General features: G+C 35.5%; 1 protein-coding gene across 1 annotated transcript in view; it reads left to right on the top strand.

The window, feature by feature from the left end:
* Positions 1-1521: 1521 nt before the first annotated feature.
* The window catches only part of LOC134648535 (homeobox protein Nkx-6.2), a 66016-nt gene continuing 53934 nt past the window's right edge, over positions 1522-13603 (top strand). The window contains exon 1 of the mRNA XM_063503060.1: positions 1522-1862. Coding sequence (XP_063359130.1) covers positions 1556-1862 — 307 coding nt within the window. The 5' untranslated portion in view covers positions 1522-1555. The remainder of the gene's footprint in view (positions 1863-13603) is intronic.

Genomic DNA, 13603 nt, shown 5'->3' with positions numbered 1-13603 from the left:
TTTTTATCTTAGCGTTAGCGGATTTTGGCTCTTAAGGGCTACCTAGCTTCACAAAAGTAGGTATTCACGTTAGAAATATTTACCTACTAAAGATTATTTTTTGTATTTTTATACTGAATAGGTGTATGTAATTTGATATTTAAGAAATGGGCGCAATGTAGGTAGGTAATTTAACTATATTTTTGGTAAGAATACCGAGACAAAATTGTACTGAATACCGAAACGTATTAAAATAGACAAAAAAAATAACCCAACCCATATAATATAATATCCATTGAATGTAAACTTTAAAAGACATTATCTCACAATTTAACCCAATCAATTAAACTATTACCCCAACTAAAAAATACTTTATTGTCAAAAATCAGGATGTAGCTTTTGTGAACCTAATAAATAGCTTTATTGTTATTTATTTATGATGGCTGGAGCTTTTTAATTTGCCTAAAGCTTTTGGGATCGGAGGGGTGTAAACCGGGGTAATGTTGTGGCGGTTTATACATATAATAATAAGCTTTAAAGGTTTTTTGTTATTTTTTTGACTGTGAGCCGGATGTAGCTAGATTTTTTAAAATAGAAATTAGGTAAAAATCATATTTATAAGCTACCATTTTCACTTATATGATAAACATTTTTAAAAATATACGTCGAGTTGAGTTTTATGCATAGGTAATCTTTATAGGTATAGATGTTTATTAAATTGGATGTACCTAGCAAAATCTGTTGTCTCGTACGTTACACTAGATTCATCTGTCTTTGTATTTTTATTGGTATTAAAATACCTAATAAAATTATAGTCAAAAATTTTTTTGGGAAGGCTAATGTCACTAACAATTAAAAAAAATATGTATATTATTAAAGGTAAGTAACTGGTTTAAATAGCAGTATATTGAAGTGCCTATTATACCTAGGCACAATTCAGGTCAATAAATCACATTATAATTCGCAAATTTGTCAAAGATTTATTACCCATTGACTATCAATAACAAACAAACAGCTGCATTACATTTGTCGGCATCGACAAACTATACCGACCACGACAGCGGAGGGGGGACAAAAACTGCACCCGACTTAATTATAAAGAGACAAGAAACGCCATCAAATAGCCATTCCCTCAATCTACGCTCTTCTGTTAACACCACTCGTCTTCTCACCCTTTCTAACGTATGTGAAAAGGAGTGAGCAGGCTATAGTTTTGTGACCCTGCCTTCGAAGGGGCGTCGTCTATAAGGTTCAGATTGACTGGGCGGTCTCTATCCAGTTTTTATTTGACCGGTTTGGTTATTTTCATTTGCAGTCGCAGCGCGCGCGCGGCCGCCCGCGTCACGGTCGTGTGATGACAATCCAGTGTGCCCAAATAAGAATTCTGCACTAGTGCGATTCTAACCTGTGAACTTGTTGATTAGATTCTAGCTCAACTGACGAAGTGGGATGGTCATGATTTGAAGACTGTTAAAAACTTGACACTAATAGAAGTGGACTTTGCGCGAGGTGTTTGCTTTAAGGGTATGTTTTGAAAAACACTGTCCTCCGCGGACTGGTGTATAGACTGTAAACTATGTCAGAACTACGTGGGTCGCCACCTCTAACGCGGAACCTGGAGAACGGTTTCGGCGCGCCGCTGGCCGCGCTGAGCTCGCTGGCGGAGGCGCCGCCGCCGGCCCCGAACCCGCACGGCATCGACCACATCCTGTCGCGGCCGGTGGGCGGCACGGTCGGCATGGGCGGCATGCTGACGCCGCGGCTGTCGCTGGCGGCGGCGGCGGCGGGCATGGCGCACTACCTCCAACACAAGCCGCTCTACTGGCCTGGCTTCCAGGGCCTGGTATCTAACCCGATGGCGTGGAGAGACCGGCTGCAGTCTAGTAAGTCTTTTTAATAATGAGTAAGAATCATGATATTTTGTTTATACATTCTGTTCTTCTGTAAAATGTGTACCTACCTATGGAGAAGATATTAAATCCACGATACGCACTATATTTATTTAGTTATGGAAGGAAAGGATTGATACATTCTTTAAACTTTAATACAAACATATAATTTTGTGCATCAACTGGTCGGGACCTTTATAAAAAAATCCATTTACACTGTCCCTGTACCGCTCTCATTGGGCCTAATACCTAGGTATAGGTACACATGACACAATTATTCTAATATCATTTCATCATTTTTATATATTAGAGGATATATTAGAGGATTTATTGGAGTTGTTGACTATGATTCGGTAACATTGATTCTTAAGGAAGATGTTAATGTTAACAACTACATATAAGGTGAAATAATTTTAAATAGTAGTAAAGGCCAAAGTTTATTTATGAAAATTTCAGTAAAATAAAATATCGTAAATTGTTTAAATCTTCAAATTTTAAAAGAAAGAAAGACATCAACGCGCCCCAGTGCTATCTGTGCTATAAAAAAATATAATGCCTCGATAGTTTTCATGATTAATGTAGGTACGATGCTTTATTGAGTTAAAAATAGCAGATTGTAAACAAATGCTTTAATCTTTTATATACATACATCAAATAAATTATTATATTACCTACTCACAAAGGAATCGTACCAACATAATAGGTAATTTAACATACATGTGTTACATAAATAACACATAACCATGGCACGCGCGCTTCCGCCGCCGTCGGGCCACTTCCGGCGCGGCGGCCATTTGCGGAGGCTTTACGGCTGTTCCCGCGCCGAATGGATGTACTTGGCGAAACACCCAACAAGATATTTGCCAATTCTCGCGTTACATATATTTGATTGCCTCTTAAGTTAACGTTTATAAGGTAATTGAATTAACTTGAACCGCCTGTTGTTTGCCTCAATCTGTTAATCTATTGTTATAAATAATAAAGAGTATTCTATTAATTTTACATGCAGTTAAATATAAAAGATTTCTACATTTATATACTAGCGACCCGCACCGGCTTTACACGGGTCAACAAATTATACATAAACCTTCCTCTTGAATCACTCTATCTATTTAAAAAAAACCGCATCATAATTCGATGCGTAGTTTTAAAGATCTAACCATACAAAGGGACAGACAGCGGAAATAAGCGACTTTGTTTTATACTATGTAGTGATGTACATAGCTTTAACATTTCAAAAGATAAGGTACTACTTACATGGGTTTAAGAAACGTTAAATTATTAACACCTTTTTGCTTTATTTATTGGCTATCGAAATTTTTTATTTTAGTTTGTTTCTAGTCCTCATTTTGGGCAGATCAAATACCTACAAATTTTGAAAAAAATACTCTCTCATAGGAAATTTCAACATCACACCAGCAAAATGTATGAAACAGCCAAATTTTTTTTCACAATAATCGGGTTGGGTAGGATAGTAAAAGTTGCTCAGTATGACCTAAACATTAACATATGATGGATAAAGTATTTTCACCACACTAACAAAAGGCTCTCTTTGATTTCTTTGATCGTTCAAAAACTAATAGCAAAGTTGCATTTTATTCACATGTGAGGCAAAGTAATCAAATGCAAAATCTGAGTTGTTTTCTTTTGTTTGCTGATGGAATTGACTTTTAAATGATGATTTTGAATGATAAATATTTAGGTATTAACATTCATTTGGATTTGATTTGGTTTGATAGGTATTACAGTTAATATTTTCTTTGGGTTGGTGTGGTGAAAAATGTTGCGTTTCATTCGGGGGCAAATTATGTTTAACCCTCGTGCTTTGAAACCCTCGCAACGCTCAAGATTCCATTTTTCGAACCATTCACTACGCTCGTGGTTCAATTTTGGAACTTTCGCTTGCTCGGGTATCAATATTAGCACGAGCGGTTAAACAACAAGTTTGCCCCCTTGTAAAACAAATAACTATTGTTGATCGCACTATTAACTGTGTTCTAACATAATAACAGCTTGAGCTTTTTGTCAGACCCAAACCCAGATAAGAATAAAACATATTCCTGATCCTAATTCATATTAAGAATCAACCTATCAATTGATTGATTAATTAATTACAAAATTAGTATCAAAAAGCTCCAATATTCAGTCACACCGTTACGCTTCCTAACTCTAATAAGAATAAAACTTGATCAAATTACGCCGTAATCGCGCTAAGCTCGTCCGATTACCGCGCGATACGACGCGATATCGCGCGATATCCGCAGATAGCGGTTATTAAACTTGCGCGTATTACAGCTTTAATGCGTGTAATCGGGTACTCGAGATACGCGCATAGCTTTAATTAAGAGTCGGAGGGGGAACTAGATAGTTTTTAAGGGTGTGTATAATTCTGTGGTATAATTAAACTAACCTTTTATATGTTATTTATATGTACCTATTTATGGAAAGCAAAACCAAACAAAAAGTTACTTGTTACGCCTTACACAATACACATGGCGATAAACAGGGTGTTTCCTGTAACAGGAGCAATTTCAACTGTATAGGCTGTACTCCTCAAACTGACCAACATTTGTTCAGCAACTTTTGAAAATAACTCATATTTGATTTTTATTACACTTTTAAGTTTATTCTAAGACGCAATGTATTACAAATTTTGTTATGTTTAAAGCGTGACAAGCAACGTCAAATACACTGATGTCAGCGTACATTGAAGGCAATATTTATTTTGTATGAAAAAGAGGAAGTCTAGGATTCATATTTTTTTAAAGTTGCTGAACAAATGTTGGTCAGTTTGAGGAGAACAGCCTTTAGTTTAATTTATTTATCCTGTTACAGGAATCACCCTGTATACGAGTAGGATCGTTTCTGTACAATGTTCACATCCGTGTCCATATTTTTTTCATAGATAGCTATGTTCTAAGTTTAGAAAATCGCTTATATGAATCTACTAAACCAGAAGCACTTCATACCTTGACAACATTTACGCAACTGCAACGCTTAAAAAGGCATTTTGCTTCTAGTTAAGTAGATATTTGTAATTGTCATAATTACGCCAACGCCAACGCAGCTTATATGTATAATCAAACACGCCACGACAGGTGATATTCGTATGGCGACTCCAGCAACATTACTGGTCACATGCCAATCTCCTTGATAAAAAAAGCGACTGATTGAAAGTTCTAATCGCGGCAGTAATGCAAATGCAGCAGCGACATGAACGCAATTTTGCAAGGAATGTTTCAATGACATCACCAGCCTTAAGTCAGCCTCAAGCAGCAGTCGCTCTCCGAATGTAACCTTAATATGTATGAGCCAACGCGGCGTTGTCATGGTACTTGGTCATTTTAACAAAGCGGCGGTGCATATCAACTGATAGCAGTAACGCCGCGTGTAATGAGTGCAGATAACAAAACACAATAATTGTCGACAATACTTCATTTCATGTAATTGAAGCTTGCGTAAAAGCACAGAATAAATAATAGTACTAGGAACAGAAGACTCACTCTCTAACAAAACGCGTCTGTTACGATCAGCACAGATATGGCCGCTAGGTGGCGACACGCGCGGCTTATGGCTAGCCACCAAAATTGGTGTGGAACGGATGTACTTTTAGCTACTTACCTGTAGCAAAGCGACGAAATCGCGGAGTGAGCCACACCTGGTAAAAGATAAATAGCCACGAGTGTATTTTCTGTGATAAAAAAGTCGGTGATTTTTCAGAGATTTGAGTACCTAGTCATACACTGTCTACCTAAGCGTAAAGTGCCATCATTAAAATCAAAGTGTAATAAAATGGTTATTAATAACCATCTTAAGCACATATTTGTCCACCACCCTGTATAGACCTACCATTTACTTACCTAACCGCCATTCTCTAAAATTACGCAATTCAATATCAAATTAGAAGCGTTCATCTAAAAACATTGTCCAGCACCGCCTCATTCAAACCAAACCTTAGACGCAAAATTTAATATTCGAGAACATTCGGTTATTAATTAGCGCGAGGGCGCGCTGCGGCCGCGCTGGGCTCGAATGAAGTGGGACACATTTTTTTAATGACCCCCACCCACACCCCACGCCCACATCCCCCTGTGCATCCCATATGTCGCCACGAATTAAAATTTCAGCCTCCAAATGCAACTGTTTTTTATTATTTTTTTAGTTCGGAGTTTGAAACATGGTGTTTATTTTCTTCTGGGTAGGTAGTGGTTAATTGAAACATTTTATGCGCACTTAATTTTGGTCTTGCACTGAGGCCTAATGAAAGACAATATATTGTGTTTTATTGTTATAATATTTGATACAGCAACGATTTACTTCAAATATTTTGACAGTACGTAGAGTAGGTATGTATGTATGTATGCCACGTTGCAACATACAATCTCTTAACATCAGAGTTTCACTTAAACACCTTAACTGTATTCATAAGAGTCAACATAAAAATCCTCACGCACCGCCAACAAAAAAATCAGCATAACAATTTTCTAACAATTACCTCGAAGCAATTATAGTACGGTCCGCATAAAGACCGCGCAATCTCGCCCGGCCTAATGAAATTAAATTAAGCATAACATAATTCCCACCCCCACCAGAGGAGAGGGAGGGGGGTCGAACCGCACATTTTCGCTTTCCCCCGTCTTTGTTTTTCGGATGATACTCTGAGTGTGACCTTGTTTCTACGTAAAATGTAGTTAAATGTTGATGTTGGGTAGGTAAATTGCGTTATTTTATGAACAAGAAGAACTGAGTTTTTACTAAATTGCTTACAATCGTAATTATTTTATATTTAGACAGTCTTATTTTTATTTTTTCCGACAAATAATATCATGAAGGTAGTGTTAAAATGACTTAATAATAATACTTAAATCTATTAAATAATTTCTGTGTACCATCACGATACAAGTTGCTGCCACGTGTCAATGAAATACCCCAAAATATTAATGTGGACATAACCTAATATCGGCCTCATCGTTCGAGCGGCAAAATAAGAAATTCAATGGAACAAAGTATACACGCGTTTGACAGATACAATATTAATAATATCCAAATCCATATTAGTAGGGCACGATAAGGGCGCTGATTTCATTAGAGAGCATTGTGGGGTACATCGCACCCTAAGCATTCCGATACGGGCAAATGGAGTGATTGTTTTGGCGTGATATGGCTTGCTGTTATATTCGGACTATAGTTACGTATTGTGATCTAATGTAGGTAGATCGCAGATCAAAAATATAATATTTTGATTGGTGCAAAATATACTATGAATTTAATTATGTGTATCACAAAGCATCACCTAATGTATACTTATACCTATACTTACTTAAGAGGCCGGTATCGATTTTAGCAGCAAAAATGTAAAATTGATAGATTTAGTCGATGAAATTGTACACCTTTTGTTACGTAATAGAAATAACAAGTACTGGGGCCTTATTCGACATGCCAATTTTGACGTCGCATGTTGAAGTTCATTTGAATCTGAACTATCGTGGGTTGTCGAATAGGTAAAGATCATTATCTGTCAGTGAATCTCATGTAAACAAATCATTTCATCGCTAGACTTGATTGTCTATTGGTATGGCCGCCATGTTTGGATTTATGACATTTAAAAGGGGATTCTATGGCATAGAGTAAACTGCATTTCTATTTTCTATAGTTTTTTGATTCCTCTACTCGACGCAAGATGGAGTTAACAGTCAAATTTTGATCTTGGCGTTATAAAAATAAACCGCAAGAACATGACATGCAGTTGCATTGGTGTAGATCTATCATGAAAACGAATATATGACAATTGTCCAGAATTAAAAAAAACTTGACAATAAACATACAGCAATACATATACCACTAAATGTCAAAAAGAAAACAGATTTATTATAATTACTAGGTAACAAATTATATATAAAGTTTAAATTTTAAACCAATCGTCGTGGTTCTTAGCAATGAACTTCTTGTAACTTGTGCGAAAAATATCATTTGATATTACACCAATTACTTTATGGTGAAGTAAAATATCATGAGTCATGAGGAAGACGGAGTAGCCACAATAAGCTATATTTTTGTCCTCTGGGTTAGATGGCAGTGAAACAGGGAGAGATAGTGAAGAATGCGGCAAAATAAGCATTTATTGTGTTGTTAGTAGTTAGTAGACTAGTTTTTTTTTTCTAAAAATGAAAATTGACGCAACGGCGAGCTCATAGCCCCCTATGAGCCAGTCTTTTAGGTGCAGGCTTAAGGGCTAATCCCGGGGGAAGCGGAGCGTCTGCGACTAGCTGGTTGCATCTGCATATCAACCTCTTACTTTTACCTCAGGTCCTTTGATTAATAAATTAAGGTAAAATTCGTAAGAACTAGTGCCTGTGCCATATTCTAAATTGGACGCTATGCCTAATTAGTTGATATAAATTAAATAATAAAATAATTATTTATTTAATTAAATTTATAACAACGCAACGTGGGGTTATTCATGTTGATATTTAATGGCTTATATAAGACAGCGGTCGTATATTGCCTCAGAAATTTGGATTTTGTCAGTTTGAATGAACAGCAAACTGGAGACATTCAGATTAATTTTAAACTTATTATTTTAGGTGTTCGTAAGAAATAAGGTATTGAACATTGACGGAAAATCGCGAAAACCCGGCCAGGTGCGTCGGACCACGCAAAATGGAGGAGGATTCCATACACTTACTTCTTCTACCATGTATCCATATGCCAAAATAGCAACAAAAAAGCCGAACAAAAATACCGTTTCTTCGCAGCACTAGATTTCAGTCCTTTTTTTAGAAAAGTAATATGTTTAGGTACATAATTTTTGTTATAATGTGAATATGTAAGTAATTTTTGTTATAATGTGAAACTTATATGTTGTGTTACGAGACTTACGAGTAGCTAACTTTAAACTTTAACAGCCTAACAGATCCCAATAAGGCCTAGTTTACCCTCTGGGTTGGAAGGTCAGATGGCAGTTGCTTTCGGAAAAACTAGTGCCTACGCCAATTCTTGGGATTAATTGTCAAGCGAACCATAGGTTCTCATGATCCGTGGCAAAATCGGGATAACGCGAGGAAGAATAACTTTGTCACAATAAAGAATATTTGGCCAAATATAAATCCGTATTTTATTACTCTTATTTGACCTACCTACTCGTATTGAGTCGTATTTTGCCGCCTAGTAGCCTCGAATTGGTTGTTGTATGTGGCTTTCCATAAATTAAGGGTCCTTATGCTTCAATAAGGACGTTTTCATCTGAAGTTGCAATAGAAATTGGAAAGCCACATTTTTACAAGCTTTTAGTTAGTTTCATCTGTCCCGGTTCCAATCAAATCATGCAAATTAAATTTGACCCACTTCCCGGGTGTTCAATGAAGCTGAAAATTTACATAAGTACATAATATGTAATATGGGCATAGAAGGTAGCATCCTATAGAAGTGGTCTACGCGTGCCTCCGTGAGGGACAAAACATACGCAATGCGACGCTATGATAGGTAGAATTTATTTGTTATGGTGGGCAACAAATAAATTCGACCAATCATCCATGCTAATTTACGGTGAGGAATAAAAAAAAATGTGAGACTGTGACAAGGACAAACAATAATAGCGCTTTCGCTGCTACTCCTACTGAAAGATACATAAGTCTATCCCGTTCTGTCAGTTATCCCCACCACTCATGCCCAATCCAGTTTAATACTAGATTCATGAATATGGGTGACAATACAATATTTTTATGGTACCATCGAGCTGATCTGATGGTGATGATACTACAGACTACTGTCTTTTAAGTCTTTTTAACTTTGTGATAAAACAACGCAACTTAATTGTATTTGAAAATATTTAAAGAAAAATACAGTCAGAAATTCGAAATTTTGTTATCTAACCTCTCAATCACTCTTGCATATTCGAGCGATAAAGAGGCAAATAGCTGAGTTTCGATTTTCGCAATTCCCGGTAGGCCCCTTTGTAAACAAACCGCCTTGATGTATCAATGTCAAATTTTTAATTGTCTGTGAAAACTTGTCAAAAAAAAGTTTAAAGAAAAGGCAAAGAGTAGTATAATATATATAGCGCTGGCGGTACACCGAGAAATTCAGTAAAATGCTGCAAATGATGTTAAAGGTATGAAAATCGGTACGAACATTTGAAACAATTTGACCTGAAGCACCAACAAATAAAAAAAACGAGAGGAGTTATGACGTCATCTTTTTTTTTATGGAATTTAAAAAAATATTGTACCTATCGTGTGTGGTATTAAACGAAAGGGCTTTCTGAGCCGATTCCAAAAATATATCACATCATTACATTTCAGTATTTTTTTTTAAATAATACAATAAATAATTTTCAAAACATACCAAGTTTGGGTTTCTCCAGATACAATACCGTTAAAAAATGTTTTGTAAAATATACCTCAAATTTTATACTTAATATCCTCATATCTAATCCTAATAAAGCAATTTTGAAATTATTTACATTTAGGTTTTTTTTTTTAATTTTTCAGTTTTACAAAGTGTGATTATGAATCTCTCAATTAAATATTTAAAAAGAAAGCATAAAATTAATATATAACGTTTTTTTCAGAAAGTCGCTTATATCTCGGAATCTATAAGTCGTAGTAAAAATTGTCTATGTAAGAATTAAGAAAGAATTAACTGAAAAAACTCACCTTTAACGCCCCCCCTCTCCCGAGTTCTCCACCCCCACTCATTAGAACTTTTTCTTACTTAAAGCTTAGATATTACCAAAGGAACATGCAGTAGTATTTTATGCAACCGTTGTTTAAGAGAGGTCAAAAAAGGCGAGTGGCGTGAGTAAGTAAATTTAATAAAGACGCCACGAGTATTTTTTGAAAGTTAAACAACGTTGCATACAATACTTTTTCTACGACCAAGCGCTTACTTTGAAATGCAATGAAATAATAATAAAAATGGATGATGATGATTGTTTCATGTCCTAATGTGATAGGTCGTTCAGTGGGTGGGACTTTTAAGGGGAACGAAAATTTTATTACTTTTGCGCTACGACGCACGGTTTAGGAGATACAGCCCTGTAAAGATGAAAAAAAAAATCGTACCAGTAACCAAAACATGTCTATGGTTCACTCGTCTGTCAGAAATGACAATTAAAATTAGGTTGGCAACAATGTATTCCATACAATATTTTTTAAGTGGTGATTACACGAAGTATCGTAAAAGTGCCAAAAAGATACTGCTAACTATAAGATAAGAACTATAGGGGGTTTAAAGGTGTGTGCACGACCCTTTAAATGACAAATAAAAGTAAGGGAGTAGAAAAACCAAGTTTCAATACTCTTATTTTACCCGAATGACATTATTACTCGTATTTATTCATTCGGACATAATATTCGGACATTATATTCGGCAGGGCTATTATTACACTTTGTAAAATTGAAAAATTAAAAAAAAAATTAAATGTAAATAATTTCAAAATTGCTTTATTAGGGTTAGATATGAGGATATTACGGATAATTTGAGGTATATTTTACAAAAAAAAATTAACGGTATTGTATCTGGAGAAGCCCAAACTTGGTATGTTTTGAAAACTATTTTTATTATAATTTAAACAAAATGACTGAAATGTAACGATATGATATATTTTTAGCATTGGCTCAGAAAGCCCTTTCGTTGAATACCACACACGATAGGTTTCTAATTTTTTTTTTTCATACAAAAGAAACATGACGTCATAACTCCTCTCGTTTTTTTTTATTTGTTGGCGCTTCGGGTCAAATTGTTTCAAATGTCCTAAAGATCAATCGTACCGATTTTCAGACCTTTAACACCATTTGCAGCATTTTACTGATTTTCGCGGTGTACCGCCAGCGCTAGAAGTCGGCAGCAAAGAGTAGTGTAATATATAGGACAGTCGGCAGTCAACGTTTGTTCCTAATAAATATAACATTGATGAATAAAGACGGTTTCCTTCCGCGAAACCAATTTCGTTATGTGCCACCATTAAATTTCGCTCGGATATGCAAGAGTGATAGAGAAGCAAATACCTATCGCAATTTCCCCCATTCCCCTTTGGATGGTTCTTGTTTGAGTTATAATAATGTCATTGTATGGAGGACTCAACCTTTCCGTTGCATTTTTAAAGTGTTTTTATATCGACATGACACTGGCTAAATGCCAAAAAAAAACCGCTGTCATAGTAACGAAAATAATAAACACGTCAATCGAAATAAACAACGTAATATACAAGAAAAATTGGAAAAATAGTATATGATAAATATGTAAAACATCATTAATTATCGAATTAAAATTACATACAACATTGTGTAAAAAATTGAGGCAAATTATACAGCCCGATTATACGGGTTACATCTTGAAAAAAAAAATGATTATCTTGGAAAGAAGAGTAAATATACATAGGTGAACACAATGGTGAACAAAGGTATAGTAAAATAGGTAGGTAAATAATTCAGGGTTTGCTTGTCTGGTCCACGCATGCTGTACCTACCACGACCACGGCACGGCCGTCTCCTGCTAACTTTTCGCTATAATATTAAAATCATAGGTATTAGACCTATGATTTTACTATTATAGCGAACAAATATTTCATGTTCATGATCTCGAATTTAAGACTTTAGCTTAGATTTATGGCGTGCGGCCTAGCGCGCGTTGCCTCTATGAGGAGCTGTCAAAGCGCTTTATATCTGTATGCTTCTGATGATGCGGATCAGCATTGTTATCCAGCGGGGCAAGCGGTCAGCCTGCAGCCTTTCTGGGCACCCTACCGCACTTGGTAGGTCACTACCACGATTTAGGGCAAATAATTTATTTATAAGTTTTTAATAATATATATCTTATACCTTTAAACGAGCAATTCTTGTATATTTATTTATTTATTTATATGTATATATATTTCGGGGATCTCGGGAACGACTCTAACGATTTAGATGAAATTTGCTATATGGGGGTTTTCGGGGGCGCAAAATCGATCTAGCTAGGTTTTATATCTGGGAAAACGCGCATTTTTGAGTTTTTATATGTTTTCGAGCAAAGCTGGGAAGACATTAAGTTTTTAATTTAAGTGTTTTTATCATGTTTCATATTTAAACTTACAGATGTGGACCACCAGCGTGGTTTTCTTATTTCCTGTTACCAACCTGAAACACCATACCTACTTGAATATCAGAAAATAATCTATAGTGAAGAAAATTAAATAAAGTTTAATGCTTAAAAACTTTAATGTTTTATTAAAATTAAACGAAAAAAAATGTGTAAACTGAAATATAGCTGGTCAACCAAATCTTGTCAGTCAAAAAAGGCGCGAAATTCAAATTTTCTATGGGACGATATCCCTTCGCGCCTACAACTACATTTTTCAAATTTGCTGCCTTTTTCTACTGTCAAGTTCTGGTTGACCAAGTATAGATCTAATTTTTTTATTTGTAGTTGAATAACATATATGTATTTAATTTCCTTTAATTAAAAATCATCATCATATTAAACAATAGGTACTTTTAGGTCTTGGTAAGTAATATAGCCAAATACAGTAGGTCTTATGACTATATTACTTACCAGTATTTGGCTACATTACTTACCAAGACCGGAGCCTGACCTGTCAGTCACCAACTATTTTGATGCTCTTTGTAGGTAGCATCAAAATAGTTGGTGACACAAAGTTACCAAGTTACTAAGGTAGGTACCTATATAGTAGGTAGTAGTAGTGCAATATTTAGTCAAAATATTTTGACTAATTTAGATTATTTTTATGCCAAAAA

Source organism: Cydia amplana, chromosome 1, assembly GCF_948474715.1.
Source record: "Cydia amplana chromosome 1, ilCydAmpl1.1, whole genome shotgun sequence".
Classification (NCBI taxonomy): Eukaryota; Metazoa; Arthropoda; class Insecta; order Lepidoptera; family Tortricidae; genus Cydia; species Cydia amplana.
Note: the sequence above shows the minus strand (reverse complement) of the source record. Positions and strands in the feature narration are given on the sequence as shown.